This window comes from Hemitrygon akajei, chromosome 15 (genome assembly GCF_048418815.1).
Source record: "Hemitrygon akajei chromosome 15, sHemAka1.3, whole genome shotgun sequence".
Taxonomy (NCBI): Eukaryota; Metazoa; Chordata; class Chondrichthyes; order Myliobatiformes; family Dasyatidae; genus Hemitrygon; species Hemitrygon akajei.
In genome coordinates this window covers 59481233-59509112 of record NC_133138.1, presented here as the reverse complement: position 1 = coordinate 59509112, position 27880 = coordinate 59481233, and the positions used below count along the sequence as shown (strand labels likewise).

The following is a 27880-nucleotide window of genomic DNA, read 5'->3' as shown; positions in this document are numbered from 1 at the left end:
CATTTTGGCTGCATGGGTTTTGATCAGCATGCATAATACAACATTTGCACAATAAGATTAGCCAGTGTATATAATCAATAGAGGAACCGATTAATAAAATCACAAACAAAGGATGAAGCAAAGACTAACTGAAAGATACAATTACAGCAAGGTACAAATCACCTGTATTTAATTTCACTTAAAAGATCAAAGTTTGCAACAGACACTTTGTAACCAAAAGTTAGTGTTTTCCTTTGAGAATTGTGCGATATAAAATAAAGATATTCAAATTCTAATTTTGACCAACATTGTAATATATTACTTAACATTCCTTTTAGAGTTTGTAAATTGCAGTCATTTAAAACACTTACATTATTGTTGCTGTCATAATCCAATCACCAGGTGACCTTGAGATGGCAAAAAGCTATTTTGAAATCATATTGCTGGTCTAGATACAACATCATCTGTCATTGTTCCATAATGTTTTGCACTCTTCGATGATAGACAAAATTAAAAACAAAAATCTCTCAAAATAAAAACTTTTAAATCCTGTCCAGTTTTTTTTATTAGGAAACCAGGTCAAAATAATACAGATGTTATACCAATGTGGCTTGATCGTGTTTGATTATTTCAATACACCTTAAAACTGGCATTTTGAGTCATGATACTTCTTCAATCAGGAGGAAATTAATACATATTCTCTAACAGTTCTGTTCAAAATCTATGTGATGAGCACAATATACTGAAATAGACATGTTAGAATGCTAACATGTAGGCTTTCACTACTTCAGCTCAAAAAACATTAGCAACTAACTGTAGAGTGAATATTCAGTATTGAGTCAATAGATTAAAACACAAACTCAATCAACATTAGTCACATTGGAAATCCTCAAGACTAATTAAGAGATGACACTTAAGTGGTAACACGTCAGTCACTTAATATATACAAAAATATTCAAGCTTTTTTATAGAAATCTCAGTAATTCCAGTGCGCACTGCAAAATAAATTCTGCTCATTTGCACAGAGCTTTACCTTTCACTGCACTACAGCTGATGCTTTGCATGTGCCATATAAAACTCAACGAAAAGTAAAACATCAGCACAAAATACTCTGGGGTAATGGTTCATCCTCTGTATCATAGCATTTTGTCTTTGAATTCGGATTTCCTTTTCCTCCAAATTCAAATTTGCTTCCAGAATTTCAGAAGGGAAGGTCAGCAGATACTGCATATATTACAATGTCCCAAAAATAACAAAGCAAGAATATCTGACTCCCTATTTGTTTGCTTCTGCCACCAATTATCTGAACGTTGAAAGGACTAGGTAGGGTGGAGGTGGAGAGGATGTTTCCTGTGGTGGTGGTATCCAGAACTAGTGGGCACAGCCTCAAAATTGAGGGGCAATCTTTTTAGAACAGAGGTAAGGAGGATTTTTTTTTTAAAGCAAAAGTGGTGAATCTGTGGAATGCTCTGTCACACTGCAGTGGAGGCCAAGGCCAAGATGGTGGGTATATTTAAGGCGGAAGTGGACCATTTCCTGATTGATCAAGGCATCAAAGGATATTGCAAGAAAGCAGGTGTATGGGTTTGAGTGGGATCCAGGTTCAGTCATGGTGGAATGGTGGAGTAAACTCGATGGGCTGAATGGCCTAATTCTGCTCCTATATCTTATGGTCTTATCCATGCTCAATTAATTTAAAGCACCAGAGTGAAGTTTTTATTTTAATTTTTATTTGCTAATAAAAACAAATTATGAAAGGAGGTTGTAATCATCAAAATGAGTAAGTCTGCATATACTGGAAATCCAAAGCAACACACACAAAATGCTGGAAGAATCTAGAGAAATGAATGAAAATTCAATGTTTCAGGCGGGACCCTTCATCAGGACTCAATGTGAAGAGGGAAGATGCCCGAATAAAAAAAGGTGCGTGAAAGGAAGAAGGCTAGCTGGATGGTGATAAGAGGACACAGATGGCTGGCAAAGGCCAAGGGTGGGAGGAGGAGGAATCTGATAGGAAAGGAGAGTGGACCATAGGAGAAAGGGAAGGAGGAGGGGACCCGGGGGGGGGAAGTGATAGGCAGGTGAGAAGAGGTAAAAGGTCAGAGTGGGGAACAGAAGAAGAGGGGAGGTGGCAGTGTGGGGGTGGAGCAGAAGAGATTTTTTTTAAACCAGAAGGAGAAACCGATATTCATGCCATCAGGTTGGAAGCTACGCATTTTGGCACAACAGGAGGCCATGGACTGACATGAAAGGAGGATTTTTTCCTGCACTTGTGTATGTTGTTTCAATAAACCTGAAAATTATAAAAATCAAATAACTAAAGATTTTGAGGTAGAAATTGCTCTTGGTCAACTGCATTTGTGCAAGAAATATCAGTTCAAAGGAACTCAGTGAAAATGCAAAAAATATTGAAAAGAAAATCCACTTTTCTTGAGCTCACTCTGGGTTGACATCTCAATTATCACTGAAGATAAAATACTCTGCAGGAATGTACATATGAGGGTAAGCACTATGGAGCAATACTGACTTAGCCTGGGACAGCAATACTCCTGCTCTCATACACTGACCCAGGTCCTGGTAAATGCTACAAGCCCTCACATTCAACAAGTTTACTTGTAGCTGAATATCTCTATTTAAATAATAAGACTTTCCAAAGTCCACACTGTCTCCTAAGCTGAATATACTACTTCCAGAATTATGAGAAAGAACTCTGCCAGATTTCAACAGTAAAAGATTATGGTGATTCTGAATATCCATTGTGTGAAAAAAATGCCCCACCTACCAAACTGGTTCAAATACAAAGCTTAATGCTGAGGCCAAAAGTACCACTTTAGAATCATCCACCCACAAGACCTTCTTCCACATCTCTACAGTATCTTCTAAGTGAAGCTTTGCAAAGTCTTTATGAACAAAGATATGTGTTTTTTTTTTAATGGTACGTGTGCCACACGTCTAAAACTGCATATCATCCAGGTAGCACCATCCCTATTGTAAAGTTTAGTGGAGGTAGCAACATGCTACGGGAATGCTTTTCACCAGCAAGGACTGGAAATCTGGTCAGGATTGATGAGAAGATGAATGCTGCTAAATAGAGAGAGATCCTGGATAAAAATCAGCCAGCCTCTGCCAGAAAGCTTAAACTGGGGAAGAAGTTTGTCCTTCAGCAGCACAATGCCCCAAAGTGCACTGCCAGAGCAACCATGGAGTGGCTTCAAATGCAGAAAATTGATATCCTTGAGTGACCCAGTCAAAGACTTGACTTTAACCCTATCGGACATCTCTGGCATCACCTCAAGATGCTCCCCCCACACTCCCCAACTAATCTGGCACAGCTTGAGCAATTTTGCAAGGAGAAATGGGTAAATCTTGCTCTATCACATTGTGCAAATAGCGACTTATCCAAAAAGACTACTGGCTATAATAGCTGTGAGAGGTAGTTCAACCAAATACTGAGCAAAGGGGGATGAATACTTTTGAACTGCTGACATTTCAATTTTTGAAGTTTTAGTTTTTCATGTTTTACAATTTTCCCTGTTCTTGGGCTCTTCTGAGAAAAAAGGAGCATGTGATTTTCAAGCAGAAATTCTCATCTAAATTGATCAAAATCCCTGGGTGTAATATTCATTTATGTGAACAAAGGGTTGGGAGCTCGGTATTTTTTTAAGGCACTGTATTTATCAGGAGCACAGCACACACAGGGCCCTTAGCATGATCAATGGTCCTTCCTATCCATCCAATAATCTCTTTGATACCCACCATCAGGTAGGAGGTATTGTAGCACTGGGACAAGAACTGTTAGCTTCTTCACCCAGGCTGTAAGACTACTGAATTCCCTGACACCATCCAGGTCTCATCATATAATCAGCGCCAGAAGCATTATACTGGTTACTTTCTAAACTTGTATCATGCATATACCGTATTATTTGTTAACTTATTTGTGGCAATATTACATTATGTCTTATGTACATGAGTTATATGTACTGTGTTGCACAACTTGGTCTGGAAGAACAGTGTCTGACTTGGTGGTATACATGTGTATAGTTGAATGACAATAAAATTGAACTTAAACCTGTACTTTAAATTCCTGTGTTATCATTTTAGAGCACCTGTTGTGGACCCAGCACATAAGTGCAATCGTGAAGAAAGCATAGCAGCACCTCTATTTCCTTAAGAGTTTGCAAAGTTTCAGCATGACATCTAATACTTTAATAAGCTTCTGTAGATTTGTGGTGGAGAGTATATTAACTGGCTGAATCTCGGCCTGGTATGGAAACACTAATACCCTTGAAGGGAAAAGCCTACAAAAAGTAGTGGATACAGTCCAGTCTTTTACGGGTAAAGCCCTCTCCACCATTGACCACATCTACATGAAGCCTTGATGCCGGAAACCAGCATCCATAATCAGGGACTACCACCATCCAAGTCACACTCTCTTCTTGCTGCTGCCATCAGGAAGAAGGTAAAGAGCCTCAGTACTCACATCACCAGGTTCAAAAACAGTTAATACCTCTCAACTATCAGACTCTTGAACCAAAGAGAATAACTTCACTCAACATCAGTTGCTCCTTCATTGAAATGTCCCCACCACCTACTTTCAACGACTTTTCATCTCATGTTCTCAGTATTTATTGTTTATTTATTTATTTCTGCATTTGCACAGATCGTTGTCTTTTGCATGCTGGTTGAAAGATCAAATTGGTGTGGCCTTTCATTGATTCTATTATGGTTAATAATCTCTTATGGATTTATTGCACATGTCCACAAGAAAATTAATCTTAGGGTTATAGATGGCGACATATATGTACTTTGATAACAAATTTACTTTGAACTATCAGATAGCATTTACAGTGATTGTTAAATTTTCCTTATCTGTATTTAGAAACCATCTATTCTGGGATACATGCCATCAGGTCCTGGGGACTTATCGACCTTAAAGCTTTTCAGAACATCCAGCAATACCTCTTCCTTAATCACAAACTGTCTCAGCACATCGACATGCCCCAACGCTGCTTTCACTACCCTACAAATCCTTGTCCTCAAGAAATACCTCAACAAAATACCCAGCTAGTACCTCAGCCACTTATTCTGACTCCAAGCACAAATTCCCTCCTTGAGTAAACCTACTCTCTCCTTAGTTATCCTAATCTTCTTAATCTAAGCATAAAATGTCTTGTGATTCTCCTTGATCCTGATCTCCAAAGATAACCTTTGGCCTTCCAAATCACTTATTTGAGCAATAATCCACTCAAGATTGAAAAACAATACTGCATTTCAAATATTAACTATACCTGTCTGCATTAAGGTTATATTCAGATGATGTACTGGGGAATACTTTATTTTAAAGAAAGAAAACAGTTTGGGACCTCATTGAGATCTACAATCTCACAATGGAGAATCTATCTAGACTCAAATCAGAGAGAATTGACCTGAAATATTCCACTGATACATGCTATTCCTGCTATAATACTTTCTAAAAATAATACTTTTCTAAAGTGATAATGCTGCTACGTGGTCACTGGAAAAACTCGTAACACTACAGTATCTCTGTCTTTTTTGTTCCTGCCTCTTCTGAACCAGATCACAAAAATGAATCTACAAATCTGAACCAAAATTATAACTGAACTAAAATCAGTGGCTATTTGTGCAAGTTCAAATTATAGTCACCTTTTGACTAATTTTGATCTCGTTTTCTCCTTTGCAGGTAATTGATTTCTAATTTTTTAGGAAGAGAAAAGTGACACAACATTGGTTTGCCAGTGATCTGCTTCAAAAGTTCAGAAATGTTGAATTATGGCTCGGGGTAGAGATTAAGAGATAAAGGGCAATTGGTGGGATATAACTGGAAATATTACCAAAGAGAACCTACATAAATAGTGCACATCATTCACCTCAATGTCTATTGAAAATATGTAAAGTGAAAATCTAATATTTGCAGAGTTTACATGTTGTTGGAATGAATCACAGAATACAGTTTACTAGTAATAAAGACTTTTATTCAGAATGCAAGAGGAAGAAAAAAGCTGATGGGGTTAGAGGGATGTTGGGAGCATGGTGGGTGCTGATACCCAGGAAATAATAATAGAAAGATACTGATAAAATATTTTTTTTTTAAATGGGCAATAGTGAGACTTTAGAAGCTCAAATTCAATCTAAAATGCTGGATTCTATTAGGTATTTTTTCCACATCCAGTGATTATGATACACTAATGTTTAAAGTCCAGAATTTCCCCTGTTTACATCAAATCTCCTCAATAAAATCTCCTTAATATTTTCAAGGTAGCATTTTCGATACATGGCTTTGCAGTCACATTCAATGCAGCAATCAAAAGGGGAACGGAGTTAACCAACAGAAAGGAAAGAATGTGCAGAGATAAAGGGAGGGTTGGGGTTATGGATCTTGTGAATTGCTCTAGTACAGAGCAGGTATGGAATCAACTAGGCATATAGCCTCCTTTCATGTTGTAGCTATTATGTGATTATACTATTTCTGATGCTGTATTTTTGTTTTCTTACTTGATGGTCCACTGACATTTTTATTAATGGCAATTACAAGGCAAAACATTATCAATTTAAGCACCGTTAATGTGAACAGATGGAACAGGTATGGCCCGTATCTCAGCTGAAGCTAATTAAGCGGCTGTCTCAGCACTTTCTCGGCTCTCTGAATGACGTCAATCAGGTAATGGTCCATAGATGCTGGCGTGACATTCAAAAAGCAGTCAGTGAGAATCATAGATCAACACAAGCAAAAATATTAATTATTTAGAGATACAGCACTGACTAGGCCTTTCTGGCTCTTCGATCCATACCATCAAGCAACCCTAACAACCCTTAATTTAACCTTAGCTTAATCAAGGGACAATTTACAATGACCAATTATCTAGTATCTGGTATGTCTTTGGACTATGGGAGGACACCATAGCACCAGGATAAACCCCATGGGGAGAATGTAAAACTCCTTACAGAGGTCGACGTGATTGAACTCCAAACCCTGACGCCCCAAACTTTAATAGCAATGCACCAACTGCTATGCTGCTGTGGCGCCACTGTTCAGACCACCGTTCATTACAACTTGTTAAGAGCAAACAAAAAATGAATGCCAACTTAAAACAAAAAACACTGGAAATGATCAGCAGGTTAGGCAGCTTCAGGTCAATAATTCTTCATCAGTACCTTGTTTCTCTCTTTACAGATGTTATCAGGCCTGTAGGATATTTCCAGGAACTTAGAGTTCCAGTTTGTTCCTTCATAAATATTGATCGTAGCTCTCCTAGCTTTTAAAATGCAATTTTCTAAACATTTCTTCTCCGCCGAGACTCAGTTTCCAATACTTTTGCTTCTGAAGGAGAGGGTCTTAATGTATATTCTGATACTTAGTCTGAGAATTCAGTGCAGCACAGAGGAAAAAGTTTGATGAGCCATGACAATAATCTCTACTCAACTATGTAGAAGAATCCACAGCAATACCTGAAGCTTATGGAAGGCTTCCAATTCCCAAGTCAACATCCTTCTTAAAATAACAGCAAAAAAAATCTTATCATTTTTCATGTGCTCTTTGAGAGAGCATTCTTTCCAAAGGGAAATCTCATACACAGGATTCTCAGTCAATGAGTCTGCTTAGGGCTAAAATCTTTTGGACAGCAAAGTAATCAAGGAATAATAGTAATATATGGAAATGTAACATATGCTACAGTTTTATTGAATAGTATACTAGATGATAAGACATAAATTTAATTATTTCTATGTTTTATGAATAGTGTGTATTATTCAATGTACCACACTGTTCCTCACAAAGCATTTTACCATGCATTTTCCAAATACCTTACACTTCCTAATAGCTTAAAAAAAACTATAAGAAAATTAGCTTGTCCAATCACATTTAAACCTTAATGCCTAGGGTTGCTCTGTCACAGATAATGTTGACTCTTCACATCAGCACAGCTCCAGAACTATTTTGGTTTTAAAACCTTTCCCTCAGCTCCAAGTACAAAAATCCAAAAACTAGAAGTCACCACCTCGCATCAAGCACAGCAGGTCACAAGAGATTTAGCTCAAAAGCAAACAGTATGCATTAAATCCCATCACATCAACCAAAAATGTGTAACAGAAGCTGGAATGCTGCTTTATTTTCAAAGTAAATTTGCAGTCATCACTGACTGACACAATTAATCTCCAAGACTAGGTTTTTAAGCACATGAGTCAGTGAAATTTTCCCAAGACAGGAAACTATATTACAATTTTCACAAATCAATTCTGAGACTTTGAAAATATTTCCATTTTGTTAGTTAATTAGGATAGATTACAAGTAACTACATCATCATTACGTGCCGTGTCGTACAACATGGGTGATCATGGTCCATGACCATGATTGTTCTGGGCAAATTCTACAGAAGTGGTTTGCCATTGCCTCCTTCTGGGCAGTGTCCTTACAATACTCTTCAGATTATGGTCCCATAACTAGGACTTCTGAAATGCACCAGCTGCTCATACGACCATCCACCATCTGCTCACACAGCTTCCTGTGACCATAAATGGGGGGGCTAAAATGGTGTTACACCTTGGCCAAGGGTGACCTGCAGACTAGCGGAGGTAAGATACGCCTTACGCCTCCTTTGGTAGAGATGTATCTCCAACCTTGCACCCACAAGTAACAACACCATCCCTAAAAAAATATTTTATCCTAACCTTTTATATCAAGTACACAAACTTAAAATGAGCACGCTGTAGATTCAACTGATATCACAGCTAACGTTACACAGCAGTTTACTACCTTCAGCATTTCATCTGAAAGATTATATGAAATATCTGAAATACAATATGAAAGGTTATAAAATTAATATGCCATATAAAGATACTTACAAACATGGAGATATTAAATTGAGTCATCTAAATACCTATAAAAATTTAACAGTTGGATCACTGTGACGGAAAAATTGCACATAAAATGTGTAATAAAATCCTATTTCTTTAATGGCTGGTAATTCACAGGTAGTAATCAATGAAAGCCATAAATATCACTGATAAGTTTCCCCTCACCAAGTAGATGCAAATGCTCAATTATCCCTCAAATTTTGCATGAGCAAGACCTTCCCTATCAATGCTTACAAATGAGGAAAAATTCTTTAATAAACAAAATCTCTTATAGGTGAGACTCTGGCCTTACTCCGAAAGGACACAACAGAGAGAAACACCGTTCCTTTTCCCATCACCCTTCACACTGTGTTTATATATTAATCATAATTCATATATTGCAAGCCAGCTATATCGCTATTGAAAGATAAATCTCTGCCTTTATTCTAATGAAACAGAAAGAGCTCTTTTCTTAGAAAAGTAAGGATAAAATATGAGTTAAGTTTATATAAAGATTGAATGTGACTCTCGGAAATTAAACGAAATCTATACAGGAGAAACTACAAAGGTATGAGGAAAGAGTTGGATTGAAAATCCTCATTAATAATATGAAAGTAAATGAATAATGGTAACACACTTCAAGTAGTCTGGAACAAATATATTTCCCTTTAAGGCACAAAAGCTTTATAGTAAAAGTGGTCCAGCTGGCTAACAAAAGTTAAATAAAGTATTGGATCAATGGAAAAAGCTTACAATGCTTCAAAAAAAAACAACCTGAGTTTTGACTATTTTCAGAATTTGGCGAGGGCCAAGATATTAATAAGAAAATGGGAAGTATAATATAAGAATGACCAAGTGAGAAATATAAAAATAGACAGAAGTAGTATTGATAGATTTAAACAAAAACAGATCAGCAGTTAATGCAAATCTCTTCTAGAATGAAATGGAAGTTAGTATATTGAGGAATAAGAAAACATCAGTGAACTGGAACAAATAGTTTGTGTCTCTTTCCATAGAAGACACCGAAAAACACTCAGAGAAGTTGGAGAACAACAGCTCAGTGTGATCGAGGAGCTGATTGAAGTTAACAGTAGCAAATAAGAAAGTATTTGAAAAATTAATTGGACCGAAAAAAATGATAAATCCCCAGGACCCAATGACCTGCAACCCAAAGTTCTGAAAATGGTGGCTACACAAATAGTACTTGTACAGCCTATTATCTGTCAAAATTCCATAGATTTTAGAATGTTTCTCACAAACTGAAGGTGACAAATGCAACCCCACCACTTAAGAAAAGAGCCAGAGGGGAAACAGGTGACTACAAGCAGTTGGCCTAAAATCATTTGTGAGGAAAACTGATTAAACAAGCAGGAGGTATTGAGGAAATAATAATAGAATCACGCAGAGTCAACGCTGTCTTGTGGAAATGAAATTATGCTCAACAAATCTATGGGTTGTTTTTCAGATTGCTTGGTACATGGGCACCACAGCAGCATAACAGTTTGTGCAACGTTCTTATAGCTTGGGGGTGTCAGAGTTAGGGGCTCAATTCCAACACGCTCTGTAAGAAGGTTGCACGCGCTTCCCATGAGCGCATGGATCCCCTGGGTGATCCAGTTTCCTCCCACAATCCAAAGACGGACCAGTTAGTAGGCCAATTGGTCACTGTAAACTGACCAGCGATTAGGCTAGGGCTGAAAAGGTGGGCAGTACAGCTTGTTCCAAAAGGGCCTGTTCTGCCCTGTATCTCAGAATAATTAAAATAAATAAATAAATAACTAAACTGCCATGCAAGAGGTCAGAAGACAGAATTGAAGTGAATTGTAGCAATATAATGAAATAGGCTAAAGATAGGATGATTCTAGGCAAAATGTATGAATGAGTTATGGTAAGGTTGTGGGTGGTTGACAGTGCATAGATTGGTACTGGACTCCCAGCTGTTGACAATCTATATTAATCACTAGCTTCAAGAGATCAAGTGTAACAAATCCAAGTTTTCCTATGTAACAAAACTCAGTAGGAATGTGGGTTGTGAAAAGGATACAGAGGGAAGATAGACAAGCTGTGTGAATGGGCAAAAGAATGTGATGCAGAACATATGAAGCCACCTGAATATATTTTTAAATGTGAAGAGCTTTTAAAGTAGGGACACTGTACTGCAGACTCTGTACTCTGAAGCAAAAGAAAAACAAAAGAAACAAACTGGAGGAATTCAATGGGTCAGGTAGCAACTGTGAAGGTAGAAGGATGGTCAATATTTCAGGGTCTAGACAATGCATCAAGACTGAAGGTGTGGAGAGAAGTTATCCAGCATAAAGGATTGAGAGGGAAGGGTGAGACTAGAGCTGGTAGGCGAAATGTGGAACCCAGTGAAGATGATGATGATGATGAGTAGATGAAGCCAGGGGAGGAGAGTTGTCAAGTTGGGAGACAACAACTGGTGGGGAAAGGTAAGGAGACAGAAAGAGAGGAAGAGGGCAGATGGAGCCAAGTTAGGAGAGGATGGAAAATGTTAAACAAAAGCAAGAGTCTGCAGATGCTAGAATCAGACAGCTAAGAAAGGATAATGGGGAAATCCATGCAGGTAAGGAAGGGGAATAAATCTGAAAAACAGGCTGCGACAATTGGAAAAAGGTGTGGGAGAACCAATCAGAAGGAGAAAGGAACACAAGGATGCAAGTTAATCAAAACTGGTAAATTCAATGTTCATACTATTGGGTATAAGCCCCACAGGGAACACAAGATATTGTTCTTCTAGTTTGCTTTTGACTTCTCGCTCTGCCTGCGGAGAAAGATGAGGAACAACAGACTGGTGTGGGAATGAGAGGAGGAGTTAGAAATGGCATGTAACCGGGAATTCAAGATAGCCACTGTGTTCTCAAAACGGTCACTTTTCTACACTTAGTCTTGTTGATGCAGAGGAGGCCACATTGAGAGCACCAAATGCAGTAGACAAGGTGGAAAGACGTGCAAGCAAATCTTTACCTGACCTGAAAGAGCTGTTTATGTCCTGAAATAGTGGTGAATGAGAGGTGTAGGGACAAATGTACCTTCTACAACCTTAGACAAGTGAGTATTGGTGGAAATGGATGAGCGAAACTTCATAGGGACCTGCTGCATCAAGTTGATATTGTGACATCAAAGAAACCAAGGGATAAGTACAGGGAATGGTGCTGAGGAGAACATTATCCTTGATCTAACTGCATTGTAGTCCAGATGCAGCATTGAATTCCATTCCTGTATTTCTTTATGATGTTCCTTATATATTGACAGGTCATTCAAAACCTGGAGCATATTTTTACTTTAAGGATAATTGAAATCTTGAAGTATTGGATTACATGAAAATTTTAAGAGTGAGATTGCCACAATTTTTCCATTAAGGGATTAAAGGATTCAGGATCAGGTAAAGTATGGAGTTCGGAACAGGATCAAAGAACTGGATACTCTCGCCCTGCTTCTCTACGACATTGGCACAATTAAGCTGCTTAACATTTACGAAGCAAGTTATTTAGGGTTGTGGTGTTTGAACAGATTTATGCACGTTACCTCCTTTGTGACAAGTTGCTGACTTTATACTTGACTGAACCACAGGGTAAATGCAGCATAATTCTACAGATGGAAAGCAGAAAACTGGTGCCAGCTTATGTGTGTGAAACACAACATCTTGATTGTAATTTACATTTTGCACAGACTTCAAAGCAGTTTCACATCTTGAAAAACTAAAATGTTAAAAAGAAGAAATATATCATAATAATGTCAAACAGAAAGGGAAATATTTATGGATGAGTTTTAAATACAATGTGGCTTGAAATATTGACCCATTTTTGCTCAACAAATCCCCCCCAAAAAAACAGTGAAGTAGGTTAAACAATGGATTTTTATCTCAAAGGTCTGTCTAAAATCTCAAGTATTCAGCAATAGCAATTGCATATAACTGCTGGTAATAAAGAGTTACACATGAAATAATTTCATTCCAGTTGGTCAATGGCATATTTCCACTATCATTAATTAACCTTTAAATGTCTCATGATATTAGTAAGATACGGGATGCCATTCAAACTGTCAGCTTGTCCTGCCTGGTGCAAAGCTTTTAAAATATTTTTGAATTGCACTGATCTCTACAAATGGAGGGTATTTCATACACTCCTCACTTGGAGGTGGCAGAGTTCAAGGAGTCAGGAGGAATGTCACTTACTGCAGCATAGTCAGCTACTGACCTGCTCTATTGCCTTAGTATTTATGCAGCTGGTCCAGTTAAACTTTGGGACAACAATGGCAACCCAGGATTTTAACAGTGGAGAACTCAACAAGTGCAATGCATTAATTTTCAGGGGTATGTGGTTATCCCTATTAGAGATGATCATTGCCTGGAACATAAGCTACAAAGTACTTCTCCATGACCGCACGTTGTCTCTGTATTGCAGCACACAAGCATGCACAACTTCATTTGCGGAATATTCTGCAATTCTTCAGTGAACATTAGCATTCATGATGGAAGCAAGCTCACTGAATAAGCAGCTGAAGACTGCTGTGTCTACGACAGCTGCTGCAACACGCTAAGGCTGGGATGATTCACCTCATATAACCATAGTTATCTTTCTCTGTGTAAGGTATGACTTCAGTCAATGGAGCATTTACCCTTTCATGCCCACTTACTTCAGTTTTACCAGTTGCCACACTCCAATCAAGCTGCCTTGATGTCAAGTCACTCTGACCACTCATGGGAATTCAGCTCTGAGCATACTGGAAGGGAGAATTTTAGAACAGCAAGCATGTTTTTAGAGAAACAGAAACAAAACCAGGTACAATGATATTGTCATATTTTCCAAAATTTGCAACTTTGTAGAGAGTAAATATTACTTCATGAAAACCATGGTAAAAAAAATTTCACAATATCAATAGTACAATGAAAGCTTACCAAACATTAAAGTATGCAACAATGCAACATTCTGTCAGTTATAACCAGATAGAAGCTGATAAGATGAAACAATTGCAGTGACAACTAACATTTTATTATTAAATAATCTTAAGAATGACATGAAATCTGCATAAATTAAAATTTTGCCTCAGGCTTCTGAACAACAATTCACATATAATACTTGGAATGCAGCCCCACTGTTACATCAGTAAATACAAAATGTTACTTAAAATTGAACTCAATTTTTCTAGCATTTGTTCCTGGCCCTTAGACAATTTTAACACATCTTCAGTCACTATCCATCCTTTAAAATATCATAGACTGAATGTTAACTGTAATAATTCTCACCTCTGTGTACCACAATAGTGCTTTCCACAGTATTGTTTAAAAAATACACAGGAGGTGTTTGTATTTCACATATGGATATGGTCATGGAGCCCAGTACTTGAAAGTAGATAATCATTTTTAAAAACTTGAGCAAAACAAAAATCCTAAGAATTTTTTTCTAAAATAATTCAGGTATGAGCAAACTATTCTTCATTGCTTAAAGAAATGAAGAAGGAGCAGCAGTTCATCTTTAGCCACTTGTGTTACAGTCATAACTAAGACACTTTATATTTCTATCTCAATATTCAGTTTTATTGGAGTCAATACAAAGCAACTTAAAACAAATTTCTGCTTGGTGTGGACAAAGTAATTTCAAAAATGGTGTTGTAGTCACTTTGTTAAATTATTACAGTCAAATACTCCAAGTCTTTGAATTCCAGATTATAAACCTAACAACTTGACAGATAAACAAAGAATGACACTGCATGGAATGGTACCCTGCATGGGGACAGGGGAAAGTGAGAGCAGTTACGAAACAGTAATAGGTTATCTAAACTTTTGTTTACACAACTTTAAAAGTTTATTTACTCAAAAAATCAGAGTACAAACATTAAGTACTTACAAGACAGTGAATAAATTCCAATTAACGTATGATTATTACTGTCTATAAAAGTCGATTCTATGGGGGGCTCACCACTCCCAGAAATCCCCCACTGTGACCACATGCTCCCTTTCCAAGGACAGCTGGGCACAGTCAGAAGAGTCAGGCCTGGCAGAGCCCTTGACTATCTACTGCTTAGATCTGTGAATGCCCATCGTGGCCAGGCCCAGGAGCAAACCCACTATTAAATCTTCCTCGCGACCCGCTCCCTTCCTTACTGGGTGCCCATATATAAGCAGCACGTGGCTCAAATGTAACCAAAACCTGAGGAGCAGCCCCTTCAGATATTCCATCAGCGGCTGCAACCTCTTATACTCCATATATGCATGGTACACTGAGTCCTCCCGGCCACAGAATGGACCATCTACATTTCCTCACCTGACCCTTTCCAAAAATTGTAAAAATGAGATCCAGGGAAATTAAAGCTATTGGGGAGATTTTGAACATGAGAACTGTCACAGATGCAGGCGCGAAGGGACTGAACCAATGGGGACAGAATGAATTCGAGGTAGAAGGACATGAGTTCAGTGGGGTAGGAGCCACTTGTGAATGGTAGTGAAATACCAATATTTCATCAGAAAATTAGAAAAAAATTAAGAACTTTGCGATGTTTCAATGAAATAATGATAATTTTCTTAGAAAGCATCTTACAAAAAACAACTCTCCATCAGGACACAATCACAAAGTCCATTTTTTAAAACTAGAAATCTATGTCAAACAGGGAACAATTACTTCAGCATATTTGACCGTAGCATTCCATTAATATTAAGAAACTTGTGCTAGCATTCTATTGCACATGCACCAGAGCTACTGAAAGTAGTTAGACTTAAACACAAGAAATTTTGCACATGCAAGACACACATAAAAATGCTGGAGGAACGCAGCAGGTCAGGCAGCATCTATGGAAATAAGCAGTTAACGTTTGAGACTGAGACCCTTTTTCAGAACTGGAAAGGGGAAGATAGCACAATAAAAAGGGGCGAGGAGAAGGAGAACAGCTAGAAGGTGATAGGTGAAGCCAAGTGGGTGGGAAAGGTAAAGGGCTGGAGAAGAAGGAATCTGACAAGAGGAGAGCGGACCCAAGGAGAAAGGGTACGAGGGGAAGGTAATAGGTAAGTGAGAAGAGATAAGAGGCCAGAGTGGGGAACTGAAGAAGAAGGGAGGGATTTTGTTTTACCGGAGGGGAAAAAAATCAATTTTCATGGCATCAAGCTGGAGATGTTGCTCCTCCACCCTGAGAGTGGCCTCATTGTAGGACAAGAGGTGGCGATGGACTGACATGTCAGATCAGGAATGGGAATTTAAGTAAGTGGCTACCTAGAAGTTCTGCTTTTGGTGGATGAAGTGAAGGTGCTCGAAGAAATATTCCCTCAATTTATTATGGGTTTTATTAATGTAGAGGAATCCACACTGGGAGCACCAGATATTAGATGACCCCAAACAGGTTTGCTGGTGAAGTACTGCCTCTCTTGGAAGGACTGTTTGGGGCCCTGAATGGAGGTGAGGGAGGAGGTAAGGGCAGAGGTGAATGGGCAGGTGTAGCATTTTGGCTGCTAACAAGCATAAGTGCTTAGAGGGAGATTAGTGGGGAGGTACGAATGGGTGAGGGAATCACTGAGAGAGCGATCCCCAAAGAAAACAGAGAATTGGGCGAGGTAAAGATGCGTTTGGTGGTTGGATCCCTTTGGATGCTGCAGAGAATGATATGTTGGATATGGAGGCTCCTGGGGTGGTAGATATAGACAAATTGAACTCTGTCACTATTGAGGCAGCAAGAAGAAGAGATGAGTGTGGAGTCTGGGAAATGGAGGAGGTACAGGTCAGGGCAGTATCAATGGTGGTGGAAGGGAAACGCCATTCTTTTAATGAGGAGGACATCTTTGATTTCTTGGAAAGGAAAGCCTCATCCTGGAAACAGATGAAGTGGAGACGAAGGAACTGAGAAAAGGAATAGCTCTTTTACAGGAGACAGGGAAAATGTATGGTCAAGATTGCCATGGGAGTTAGTAAGTTTATAAACACAGTTGGTCAACTGTTTGCCTCCAAAGATGGAGACTGAGAGATTGAGGAAGGGGAGGGAGGTGTTAGAAATGGACCAAGTAAATTTAAGAGAAGGCTTTAAGTTGAAGGCAAAGTTGATGAAAGTGATGAGCTTAGCATGAGTGCATGAAACAGCAGCAAATCAGTAGTCAATGTAGTGGAGGAAGAGTTGGGGAGCATTACTAGGGAAGGCTTGGAACATGGATTGCTCTAGGTAGCCATTGGAAAGGCAGACATAGCTGGGACCATGCAGGTGCCAATGGCAACCCCTTGAGTCTGGAGAAAGTGGGAAAAGCTGAAGGAGAAATTATTGAGGGTGAGGATCAGTTCTGCATTTCAGAGGAGAGTGGTGGTGGAGGGGATCTGTTTGGTTCTTTTATTGAGAAAGAAGCAGGGAGCTTTGAGGCCTTCTTGATGGAGGATAAAAGTGTATGAAGACTGGACATTCATGGTGCAAGTGAGATGGTCAAGGCCAGGGAGTTGAGAGCTATTGAGGAGATTGTGATCATGAGAAGTGTCACAGATGTAGGTGGGAAGGGACTGAACCAATGGGGATAGAATGGATTTGAGGTGCGGGGACATGGGTTCAGTGGGGCAGGAGCAGGCAGAGTCAATGAACCTACCTGGACAGTCAGGCTTGTGGATCTTGGGTAGGAAGTAGAAACCAGCAGTACAGGGTAAGGGAACTATGAGTTTGATGGCAGTGATGGGAGTTCTCTGGACTTGATCAGGTCAGTGATGGTGCCAGAGACAGTTTTCTAATGGTCCGGAGTTAGGTAGGAGGAGGTGTTTGAGAGTTGCCGCTTGGCCTCAGCAATACAGAGGACTATTCACCGCTAAAGTAGCAGCCCCTTTGACTGCGGGTTTGATGGTAGGCTTTGGATTGGCGTAGAGAGAGTGGAGTGCAATGCATTCAGAGAGCGGTAAGTTTCGAGGAGGAGTGCAGAGTGCTGAAGTTGAGCCAGTTGATGGCTCATCAGCAATTAGAGATGAAAAGGTCCAATGAAGGCAGAAAATCGGCGTGGGATATCCAAGAGGAGGAGGGCTGGAAATGGGAGAGGGGTTAGGCTTGTTTTTATAGTTTTTAACATAAAAGTACATGTAGGGAGTTATACAAGGAAGTTTAAGCACTGTAAAAGGAAGTATGTTGAACAACAACCAAAAATGGAGACAAGCTAGGCAAAGAATTTTCTGAGGATATCTAGGATTCCTTGGTCTGTCAGATCATATATGGAATAAGCATGAGCTCCAGCCAAGTATGCCACATTATCAAACTGTTTACAGAACACTAATGCAACACAGCTGAACACAAACTTCCAAACTAAAGGAGTTGTCAGTCACATGCTCATACCACAGCACACCCACTGTACTGAATGCCAGAAGCAAACCAAACAGGAATGTTTTAATCTACAGATCTATTGTGAAATTAGCAAATGGGGATATGTGAATTGGTCCAACACAAATGATTCACTAGTTAACTCACACTATCAGTCACTTCTTAAGAAACCACAGGCCAATCTTATTCAAACTTGTTACAACTAATGATCTACATTCCTTTGATAGCAGCTTTTCAGGAGAAGTTGAGTTCCCATTACTTTTGGAAAGTTGATTACATAAGCCAAATTCTTTATATATTTCTTATAAAAGGCTGCAGTGCAGACTTTATAATCAAATGTTAAAAAATATTTTCATTACCCAGACAGGTATCCTTGATCTTATTAAAAAAAAATATGGACTTGGGGAAATATGATTGAAATGGAGTCCAGATTGGAATGCTATTGGTATATTCAAAGAGCTACACATGCTTTACCTGAGAAAAATATAATTTTATTCAAGAAGTGCCTAATAATGTAAATGAAAGACAATGTAACCTCCTGGACTTTTCTTGATCAGAGAAATATTTCTTAGTATTTGTTCAATTAGGCTAGGTTTTTACCTCACTATTTCTACTTTTTAACAACACATGGATTGGATGGGAAATGTTACACATGATGTTGTTCAAGATATTAAGGGCTGCAGAAGACAAGTGCCTTCCCTGATTTTGCAGCTCACCAACAGAATCTGCTGCTGAATTTCTCATGTTTAGGAATTGTAGTAATAACCAAAACGAATGCCCCAAAAATAATTCTTTATCTCTTCTTCAGGAAAGCTACAGAGGGCTTCCAGGCCCTACTCTCACTTCTGGGGCTATGTATTTATTAAAACATGTCTGTGGTATTAAGAACTCCCAGAATTCTTGTTGTATTGTCATTACACTAACATGCCTAAAGGGGGCAAGTTTACTGGTAACTTCCGCTTCCCCACCTTCCGCCACTGACATTTGGTACTTTAAACATAAGACTTCAAAGAAAAGTTGATCTTTTCCTTCCACAAATAGGTTTCTACTGTTTCATTAAGGTTTACAGGAAGAGGGAGAAAAACACAGAGATTCAATTAGTTATACTTTATTCTGCTCTTGCTTTACCACACAGAAAACAGTATTTTACATAATTGGCTGAGAATTCTTAGACCAAGAATTGCTCAAGCCTCTTAGGAATTCCTTCAGCTACTATGATATGTGGTATCTTTTCTGAATAAACTTTTTTTTAAAAAAATGAGATAAATTATGCATTACTCCAGTTTGTTTGAAGAATATCTGAAAACTTGTGATAGACCACGGTCTCCCTAACCAATGAAATCTGTCTTTCAGTGTATTGATAAAGCACTATGATAGTTTTAAATTGCATTTCACAACATTAACATTTTTAGTATTGCCTAAAGAATGTTAAAACTGAAGTGAAACATAGACATGTAGTTGTCCTTCTAAGAATTAAAATGTGACAATGGTATTTTGCAAAATATAACCTCATGACACATTATTTTATTTCCAAATTAGTCAGCTTGAGACAAGTGTAAGTCTTGGCATACAATGGCCGCCTTCGCCAAGAGAACTTCAGAAGGGCCATGTTAAAGCAAGAAATGAAAAGCACAAGGTAACAAGCAGGGTGTCACTGTGTGTTCCCACACTTTCCCTCATTAGCCACACTTTAATGCAAATTACATTAAGTGCCTTGACATTTTTAAGATATTTTAAGAGTGAAGAGAATTGGCAAGATTGTTTCTGGGACTTGGGTACTGGAGTTACTGGGAAAGGTTGAAGAGGTTAGAATTTTATTTCCTGGAGAGTACGACAATGAGGGAACCAATCACAAACAGCAGAAAACATGCAGATGCTGAAAGTCCAAGCAACACACAACACACACAAATTCAGCAGGCCAGGCTGCATTTATGGTAGAGTGCAGCTGACGTTTCGGGCCTAGAAAAAAAATCTGAGGGGTTAAGAGTTAGAAAGTGGGGGGAGGGGAGGAAGATACATAAGGTGATAGGTGAAACTGGGGAGAGGGGTGAAGTAAGGAGTTGAAAAGTTGATTGGTGAAAGAGATACAGGGCTGGAGAAGGGGGAATCTGAAAGGAGAAGACAGAAGACCATGGAGATAAGGTGGGGGAAGGAAATGGGATTGGGGAATGGTGGGGAGGGGGAATTACTGCAAGTTCAAGAAATTGATGTTCAGGCCATCAGCTTGGAGGCTACACAGACAGAATACAAAGTGTTGCTCCTCCAATCTGAATGTGGCCTCATCACAACAGTACAGGTGGCCATGGACTGACACGTTGGAATGGGAGTGGGCAGTGGAATTAAAATGAGGGGAGATTTGATAGTGGTATACAAAATTATGAGGAGTATAGATAAGGTAAATGAATGCAGGCTTTTTCCCCCTCAGGTTGAGTGAGACTAAAAGTAGAGGTCATGGGTTTAGGGTGAAATATTTAACAGGAACTTTAGGGGAAACATCTTCACTTACAGGTGGTGTAATTGTGGAATGAGCTGCTAATGGATGTAATAGAAAACATAGAAAATAGGTGCAGGAGTAGGCCATTCGTCCCTTCGAGCCTGCACCACCATTCAGTATGATCATGGCTGATCATCCAACTCAGAACCCTATACCTGCTTTCTCTCCATACCCCCGATCCCTTGAGCCACAAGGGCCATATCTAACTTTCTCTTAAATATAGCCAATGAACCGGCCTCAACTGTTTCCTGTGGCAGAGAATTCCACAGATTCACCACGCTCTGTGTAAAGAAGTTTTTCCTCATCTCGGTCCTAAAAGGCTTCCCCTTTATCCTTAAACTGTGACCCCTCATTCTGGACTTCCCCAACATCGGAAACAATCTTCCTGCATCTAGCCTCTCCAATCCCTTTAGAATTTTATACGTTTCAATAAGATCCCCCCTCAATCTTCTAAATTCCAGTGAGTATAAGCCTAGTCGATCCAGTCTTTCTTCATATGAAAGTCCTGCCATCCCAGGAATCAATCTAGTGAACCTTCTCTGTACTCCCTCTATGGCAAGAATGTCTTTCCTCAGATTAGGGGACCAAAACTGCACACAATATTCTAGGTGCGGTCTCACCAAGGCCTTGTACAACTGCAGTAGAACCTCCCTGCTCCTGTACTCAAATCCTTTTGCTATGAATGCCAATAATAGATACATGTTCAATTGCAACGCTTCTAGTTTGAATAGGTACATGGATGAGAGGGGTATTGAAGGCTATGGTCTGGGTGCAGGTTGATAGGTCGAGGTAGAAAAATAGGTTGGCACAGACTAGATGGGCTGAAGAACCTGTTTCTGTGCTGTGGTGCTCTGTGATTCTAAAACAAGACTCTACAATTTGTCAAAGACCAACATCACACATTACTGCTTCAATGGCTCAGTTATATACCTCATCTGGGAGTTGCAGTGGTGAGATGTACCGCAACACCGCTTCACCTGGGCTAAACCATGACATCTTTACTCAACATCACTATTAAATGCAAGCTGCTGTCCAAATAAAAACACCCCATGTCACTTCCATTATCCTGCTGCACTGGCACCTTGAGTAAACTGACAAAGATGCTTGGTTTTAGATGAGATGAAAGGCAGATAAAAGCAAGACTTCAAAAATTCATCAAAACCATAGGACTAAGGGAAATATCAAATGACTGATGTGACAAGCTCCTCGTGGAGATAGTCATGTGCATTTTTTGGACTTTGAAGCAAAGTTCAGCCACAAAAGTTGTAAACAATTTGATAAATGAATAATTTTTCATTCCTTCTTTCAATCATTTTCATTTGCATTCTACAAATATGCCAGCAGTGGGTGTATTGGTTGTTTATCTGAGGTGCATGTTTCTGGGCTTTCCTACTAAATGTATGGCATCCGTTAGTCTCGCGAGCCCATGGACCTGCGCCTGGAAAGTCTTCTCCAGGGCGCAGGCCAGGGCAAGGTTGTATGGAAGACAGGCTGTTGCCCATGCAGCAAATCTCCCTCTCCACGCCACCGATGTTGTCCAAGGGAAGGGCAAGGGTCGATACAACTTGATACCAGTGTTGTCGCAGGAGTTACCAGAGTGAGTTTGAAGGCAATGTCGGACTGCCTTAGGGACTCCAGCTCCGGATTTGTCCTCAGGGTTTACTCCCGAAGCCTTTCCCATGAGTGGGTATGGCCGCAAGCCAGCAGAGGTTTGAAATCAGAGTTTTCCCTCTCTTAGATGGACTGCCTTCCCAGGCTGACGAGTTCCGTCTATCCTACTAAATATTACATCAATTATTATGGTAAAAATATCTTAATAATATGATTTTTAAAAACCCTGCCACCTCAAGACAAAAAGATAACCTTAAATATGCACAGGTAAAGAAAACAAGCAATTGTTTACCTGGAATTAGGGGTGCAAGGAAGCAAATCAAGTCTTAAAACATTTCTACAATTTTCCAATATGACTCAGGAATATAACATCTGATGACAACCACACTGCACGCCTTTTTAAACAGATTACATAATAAACCTTGTGTGTTTCTACAAGTTCGAGATCCCCTACTGGTGGAGTGTACAATAGATATAATTTTTGCTTTTTTCACAAATTAAGTTAGGCAAGCAGGGAACTTACTAACTGTGGTGAAACAATTTTATTCCGCAGTAATACCTGCTATAAAGCATGATATACATCTGTACTCCAGCTGAACCAAGTCCTTTAGCATTTGCTGTTTGCACTATTACAATACAAGAAGTCACCTTTCAGCGGGACATACCTGCTGCCAATTGATTCCTTGTGTCTTAACTAACCTGTAATTAGTGTAATTTCATACAGATTCTACCAGCAATCTGATCAATACTTTGATTCACCAAGCAAGTGTCCTCAATGTGATGAAAGGTTACATAATATTTTATTAATCAATATACCTGCTGGTTGTCAGTGCAACTGCTAAGCCAAAGGATCATATAAAATTTTACGGAGACGACAGTCAATGTCCTCATGATAAATTTGCTCTTTATTGCAATGGTCACATCGTGCTCTCGGAGTGCAAGTGTGAGTGAGAACTCTATCGTGATATCCAATGTTGTACTAGGTTCCAGACACTTACTGCACCTGTGGCACCCACTGGACCTCTTCAGCATCACACCCTTACTTACGAGTATCACTAATCTCACGTTTCAGCGCGCACTCTGCTCCACCACAGACGTAAAAGAATGTGAGCTATCTCATCCATCGACTTTCTTCTCAAACCATCTCCATCTTATTCCAACTCCCAACTGAAGCTTGTCTGTTCTCTCTTTAGAACTGTAAACTATTCGTTTCCCTATTTCCAGCCAAGGATCCAGCATCTCCTGGAATATTAGAGACAATGCTCAAGGATCTTGTTCACATAACTCCAGCCGGAGAACATACAGAATAAGGGTATTTCTTTAGGGAGAATAGTGGTTTTAATAATGGAAAAGAATGATGAATCCAGATCTGTAAAAAGCTTACCTATAATCTCCATTGCAGTCCACTTCAAAAACAGAAGGTTAATCTAATTCCATTCATTCCTTTTAAGCTGATCTGTGTTAACTTAAGTATTTAGACCAGGGCTTGCCAATCTGGGGTATACAGACCCCTTGCTTAATAGTATTGGTCCTGGCATAAAAAAGATTAGGACCCTCTGATTAGACATTTATATCTGGAGTTCCTTAGGCCATGGGAAGGTTTGATTTATTGGTACTTTTCTGTTTCCAAGCAAAGATCATAGATGCAGAGGAACATGGTCACTTGTATCATTCATGAATGCAGCAGCAAAGCTTCATATTATTCCAAGCAGTGCATGCTTCCAAGTGTAGGGACCTCACCCTCCAAGGGAAGAAACTTAGTAAATACAATGAAGGAAAGAAGGGGCTGTGATGTCTTGAATGATTCTGCTAATCACCCTTACCACTGTAAGTTGGGTATCTGTTCTAATCACAGAATTGTTGGATCATTGCCCCTCCCACAATCAGTGCGTGTGATATCACAAGCAAAGCACTGAAGAGAGGGTGTATGTGGAGAGAGGAGGAAATGTAAATACCCAACAAGTCAGGAAGCAAATGAAAACAGAGAAACCCAACACCTTTTCAAATGATTAGCAGTTTCTTTCTCCACAGATGATATCTGATCTCATCAGTATTTCTAACATTTTCTGGGTGCATTCCTGCTGACAACAGTATTGGAGTTTAAGGCCACTGTTCAACCATGTCATGATAGCAAGTGACGCAGACTACTCACCTCTGAAGTCACATTCACGGGTCCTTTTTGGTATATTCTGGTATACAGAATAAAACTCAAGAGCTTTTAGATTAAAATTGTGTGAGTAGCAGCTTACAAACTAATCCACCATGTGAAACTGTAAACTTGTGTTGAGGAAGGAGATGTGGCAAGACTGGGCAGCTATGGTATAGATGAGATGGTTGGGACTAAGGAATTGGAAACCATTACAATGGTGGAGGGCAAGGAAGGAGTCACAGATGTAAGTGGGAGATGTCCAGAAAAGGGGAGTGAAGCTATGAGGAGATAATTTCAGCGAGACAAGAACAAGCAGAAAGAATGGATTTATCAGAGAAATCCTGTTTGAGAGACATAGAAGCGGGCAGTGCACAGTTGGGCTACTCTCCGTTATGGGCTAGGGAGGAGAGATTTGTAACAGTCCATGAGAAAGAGGCTTGATTTTGGTTGGGGAGTGATATCAATAAAGAAACTGATTAGTTCTGCCGAAGCTCTGTTCAGGCCAAGTTTTACATCGCATTACTTCGGCCACTGTTAACGTAGAGTGCTGCAAGTCCAGTTCACTGATTTACTGGTGGACAGCAGGGGAGCTGTGCAGCCTTGGTCATTGCAAGGACTAGGGCCTCCAGCCACAGTGTTGCCTGTTTACAGCCACCCAAGAAAGGTGTTGGAGTCTGTGCACTCCACCGGAGGCCATGTTGCAGCATCCAAGCTGGAGTCAGTGCTGCCCCCCCCGCCCCCCCCAGTGTTCACTCAGCACAGGACAAGCTGTCCAACTGCAGACTGCTGCAACATTCATGGATTCAGGGTTTTGGACCATGTTTTTTGGTGAGACTGTATTTTACCGGTATCTTAGATGTGCTATACGTTCCTTGTGCTATGTGTGTGTGAATGACAGTTGGTACTGTGTTTTGCACCTTGGCCCCAGCGTAATGCTGTTTCGTTTGACTGTATTCATGGGAAATCAATTAAACTTGAACTTGGTAACTCTAGGTATTTCCCACAAGTTAACTCAAACATCAACATTGAAAGATTCTTTTTGAGAATGTCAGGCTTTTCATCACTAACAGGTATTTCTTGGGTTATGAGAAGTTGTTTAAGAATATTAAAGAGCCAAGACTCTTCTTTCCACTTCAGCAGATTTAAAGATCATCAAAGATAATATATTCCCTATTGAAGGATCCTACTACTAAAATATTTGTCTTTTTTTTATTTCAAAGCTAAACACTATCTTCAATTTAACCAATCCCAAACAGTAAAGTGTAATTTTCTAATCTTCTCCATCCAAGCACATTCTTTAAATTGAACTCGCCCAACCTGCTTTGTTACTGTGGCCACACATCATGTGTCTATTAGCGTGATTGTTTCAAGACTTCAAATACTGCCGTTGCTTTTCTCAGCTGCTGCTGCTACAATCCAGATGCAGAGCCTCGTCCAAATATAATTGTAACAGTAGATGGCAGTGTCAAGGGTCACACCGAGGTGACCCATTAAAACGCTTTCGCAAACCTTCTAATACTCTATAATACTGTTTCTGACCACACCTTAGAAAGTTAAAACATGCTAAAGCAATTACATATTATGCGAATGCAGTTCTTTGCCTTCATTTCGCAACGAGCGTTGCTGTTTCGCAGGACCCATAAAAACTGCGAGCACAAGTTTGCCTGACTACAGTCAAGCGCTATCATCTGGCATTGCCGTACATAGTTACATCCTACAATCTAAACAAGAGGTTTGCGTTAATATCACTGGAAAGTACGCGTTATATGGCCACACTACTTGAGATGCGCAGCGTGTGATGCCAGAAATGCAGTGGCATCGGGTTCATTCTCAGCTCCCAGTAGTAAAGCAGAGACGTCAGCACTCGTCGGTGCAGCAAGCTCTCATGTGACACTATCAAACTGTTTCATAACCCGTGCTCGCATTCCTTACGCAATGTACATTATCGGCAGTTATAGTTTTAATGATATGAAACGATATACTTACTACACATGATTAGCATATCTTAATTTCTTGCAATGACTAGGTAAATGTTTTAGATTAATACATAAATAAAAACTCCCTTGTGTAAACATTTACATCATTTTTTAAATACGCATTTAAGAAACTAAGTTGCTGCTGGGTATATTATCCAATATGCTGAGAATGGAAAAGTACAGTTTTTGTGCCTGATATGAAACCCCGTTGATGTTCACAGTACGGCTCTTAAAGAAAACGATGCGAGTTTGGGCAGAAAAAGCACCAATCGTAAAGTGGCCGCAACCCGAGTTTGCTGCTGTATCCCCATCTTCCTAAAGATTCAATCATAAATGTTGTGTAAGAAATTTCCCGAGTTACGCAAACCACACTGCTAATTCAATCTGATCCACTGTTTGGAAACAATTGTGAAAATAATACACGAGGGTCCAATTGGCCACAAAGAGGAAATAGGACATATATTGTTAATTTCCCCTTTCAACATGACTTTAGCACGGCTTTGACCGGCAGATTTTTGAAAAGCATAAAGTAGGAGTTGCTGATTTTGCCCCGGTGCCCGGTACTGCACACGCATTCTGGTACAAATCTGTGCCCCATCGAAAGAAGAATATAAGCTATTTCCGATAACTTTGGGCACCCACGTGTGCGGAATGAATGAAGGAAGGAAGCGAGCCCGTGCAATGACACTTGCTACAATGTAACAACAAATGTAGCGAGCGGCGGCCGCCACTCGTCCCGCCGGCTGGCGCGCGAGCCGGTGGAGTTGCGAGCGCCGGCTCCACGTGAAGCCGGTGCTCCGCTCGCCGCCACTACATACACATGACTTTCCAGAGACCGGCAATGCACAAGCGCCGGCTCCAGCATCGGCATCTGCACGGGGGAGCAACGCTGCCGTCCAACTCTCCGGCGGAGGTGTTGCGGCCGAGCAGGTCGCCGGCTGAGCGTGGCTCCTTACCTGAGACTCTGCGTTTTCTGTCAGATAATTGAAGACGAATGAGGAGAAGTCTTCATCTGTGAGCGAGCAATCCGCCATCTTCCCGCGCTGTGTGACACAGTTGCTGCGATCCTCTCACTTCGCCGGCGGATCGGGCTCGCCGCTGCCCCCGGCCATGCTAGGCGGTACTGCAAGCTTTGCAACACTGCGCTGGGGGAGGTGGTCCCCACTCGGCAGGCTGGGATTCGTTGGTGCGGGTTTCTTAAAAAGAAAACTAGTTTAGTTACCGGATGGAAGTGAACAGTTGTTTTCTCTGATACCGAGAATCAGGGACGCGTGCTGCGGGTGAAAGTACAAGAGTATTCCAACTGTCACACTAGTGAACACTTTATGTTCTCGGATTATCGAGTGAAGATAATACATAGATCAGTAGGTGTCTCCCTTTAAAGTACGAGCAACAGTTCAAAATAAAGAAAATGGATATAGCTTTTTTAACTGAACAGGAAATAAGATAAAGAAAAGTGTGGAGGAGAATTAAATATGTTTTTAAAGTTCTGTTATTGCTTTGAAGCAAATGGAGCAAAAGCAAAAATCTTTTTCTTGG

The 27880-nt window shown here is 40.0% G+C and overlaps 1 protein-coding gene across 2 annotated transcripts in view; it reads right to left on the bottom strand.

Moving 5' to 3' along the window:
- The window catches only part of LOC140739386 (peroxisome proliferator-activated receptor gamma coactivator 1-alpha-like), a 154470-nt gene extending 127037 nt beyond the window's left edge, over positions 1–27433 (bottom strand). For both annotated transcript variants that reach the window (XM_073067648.1, XM_073067649.1), the window contains exon 1: positions 27298–27433. In XM_073067648.1, coding sequence (XP_072923749.1) covers positions 27298–27375 — 78 coding nt within the window. In that variant the 5' untranslated portion in view covers positions 27376–27433. The remainder of the gene's footprint in view (positions 1–27297) is intronic.
- Positions 27434–27880: the final 447 nt, after the last annotated feature.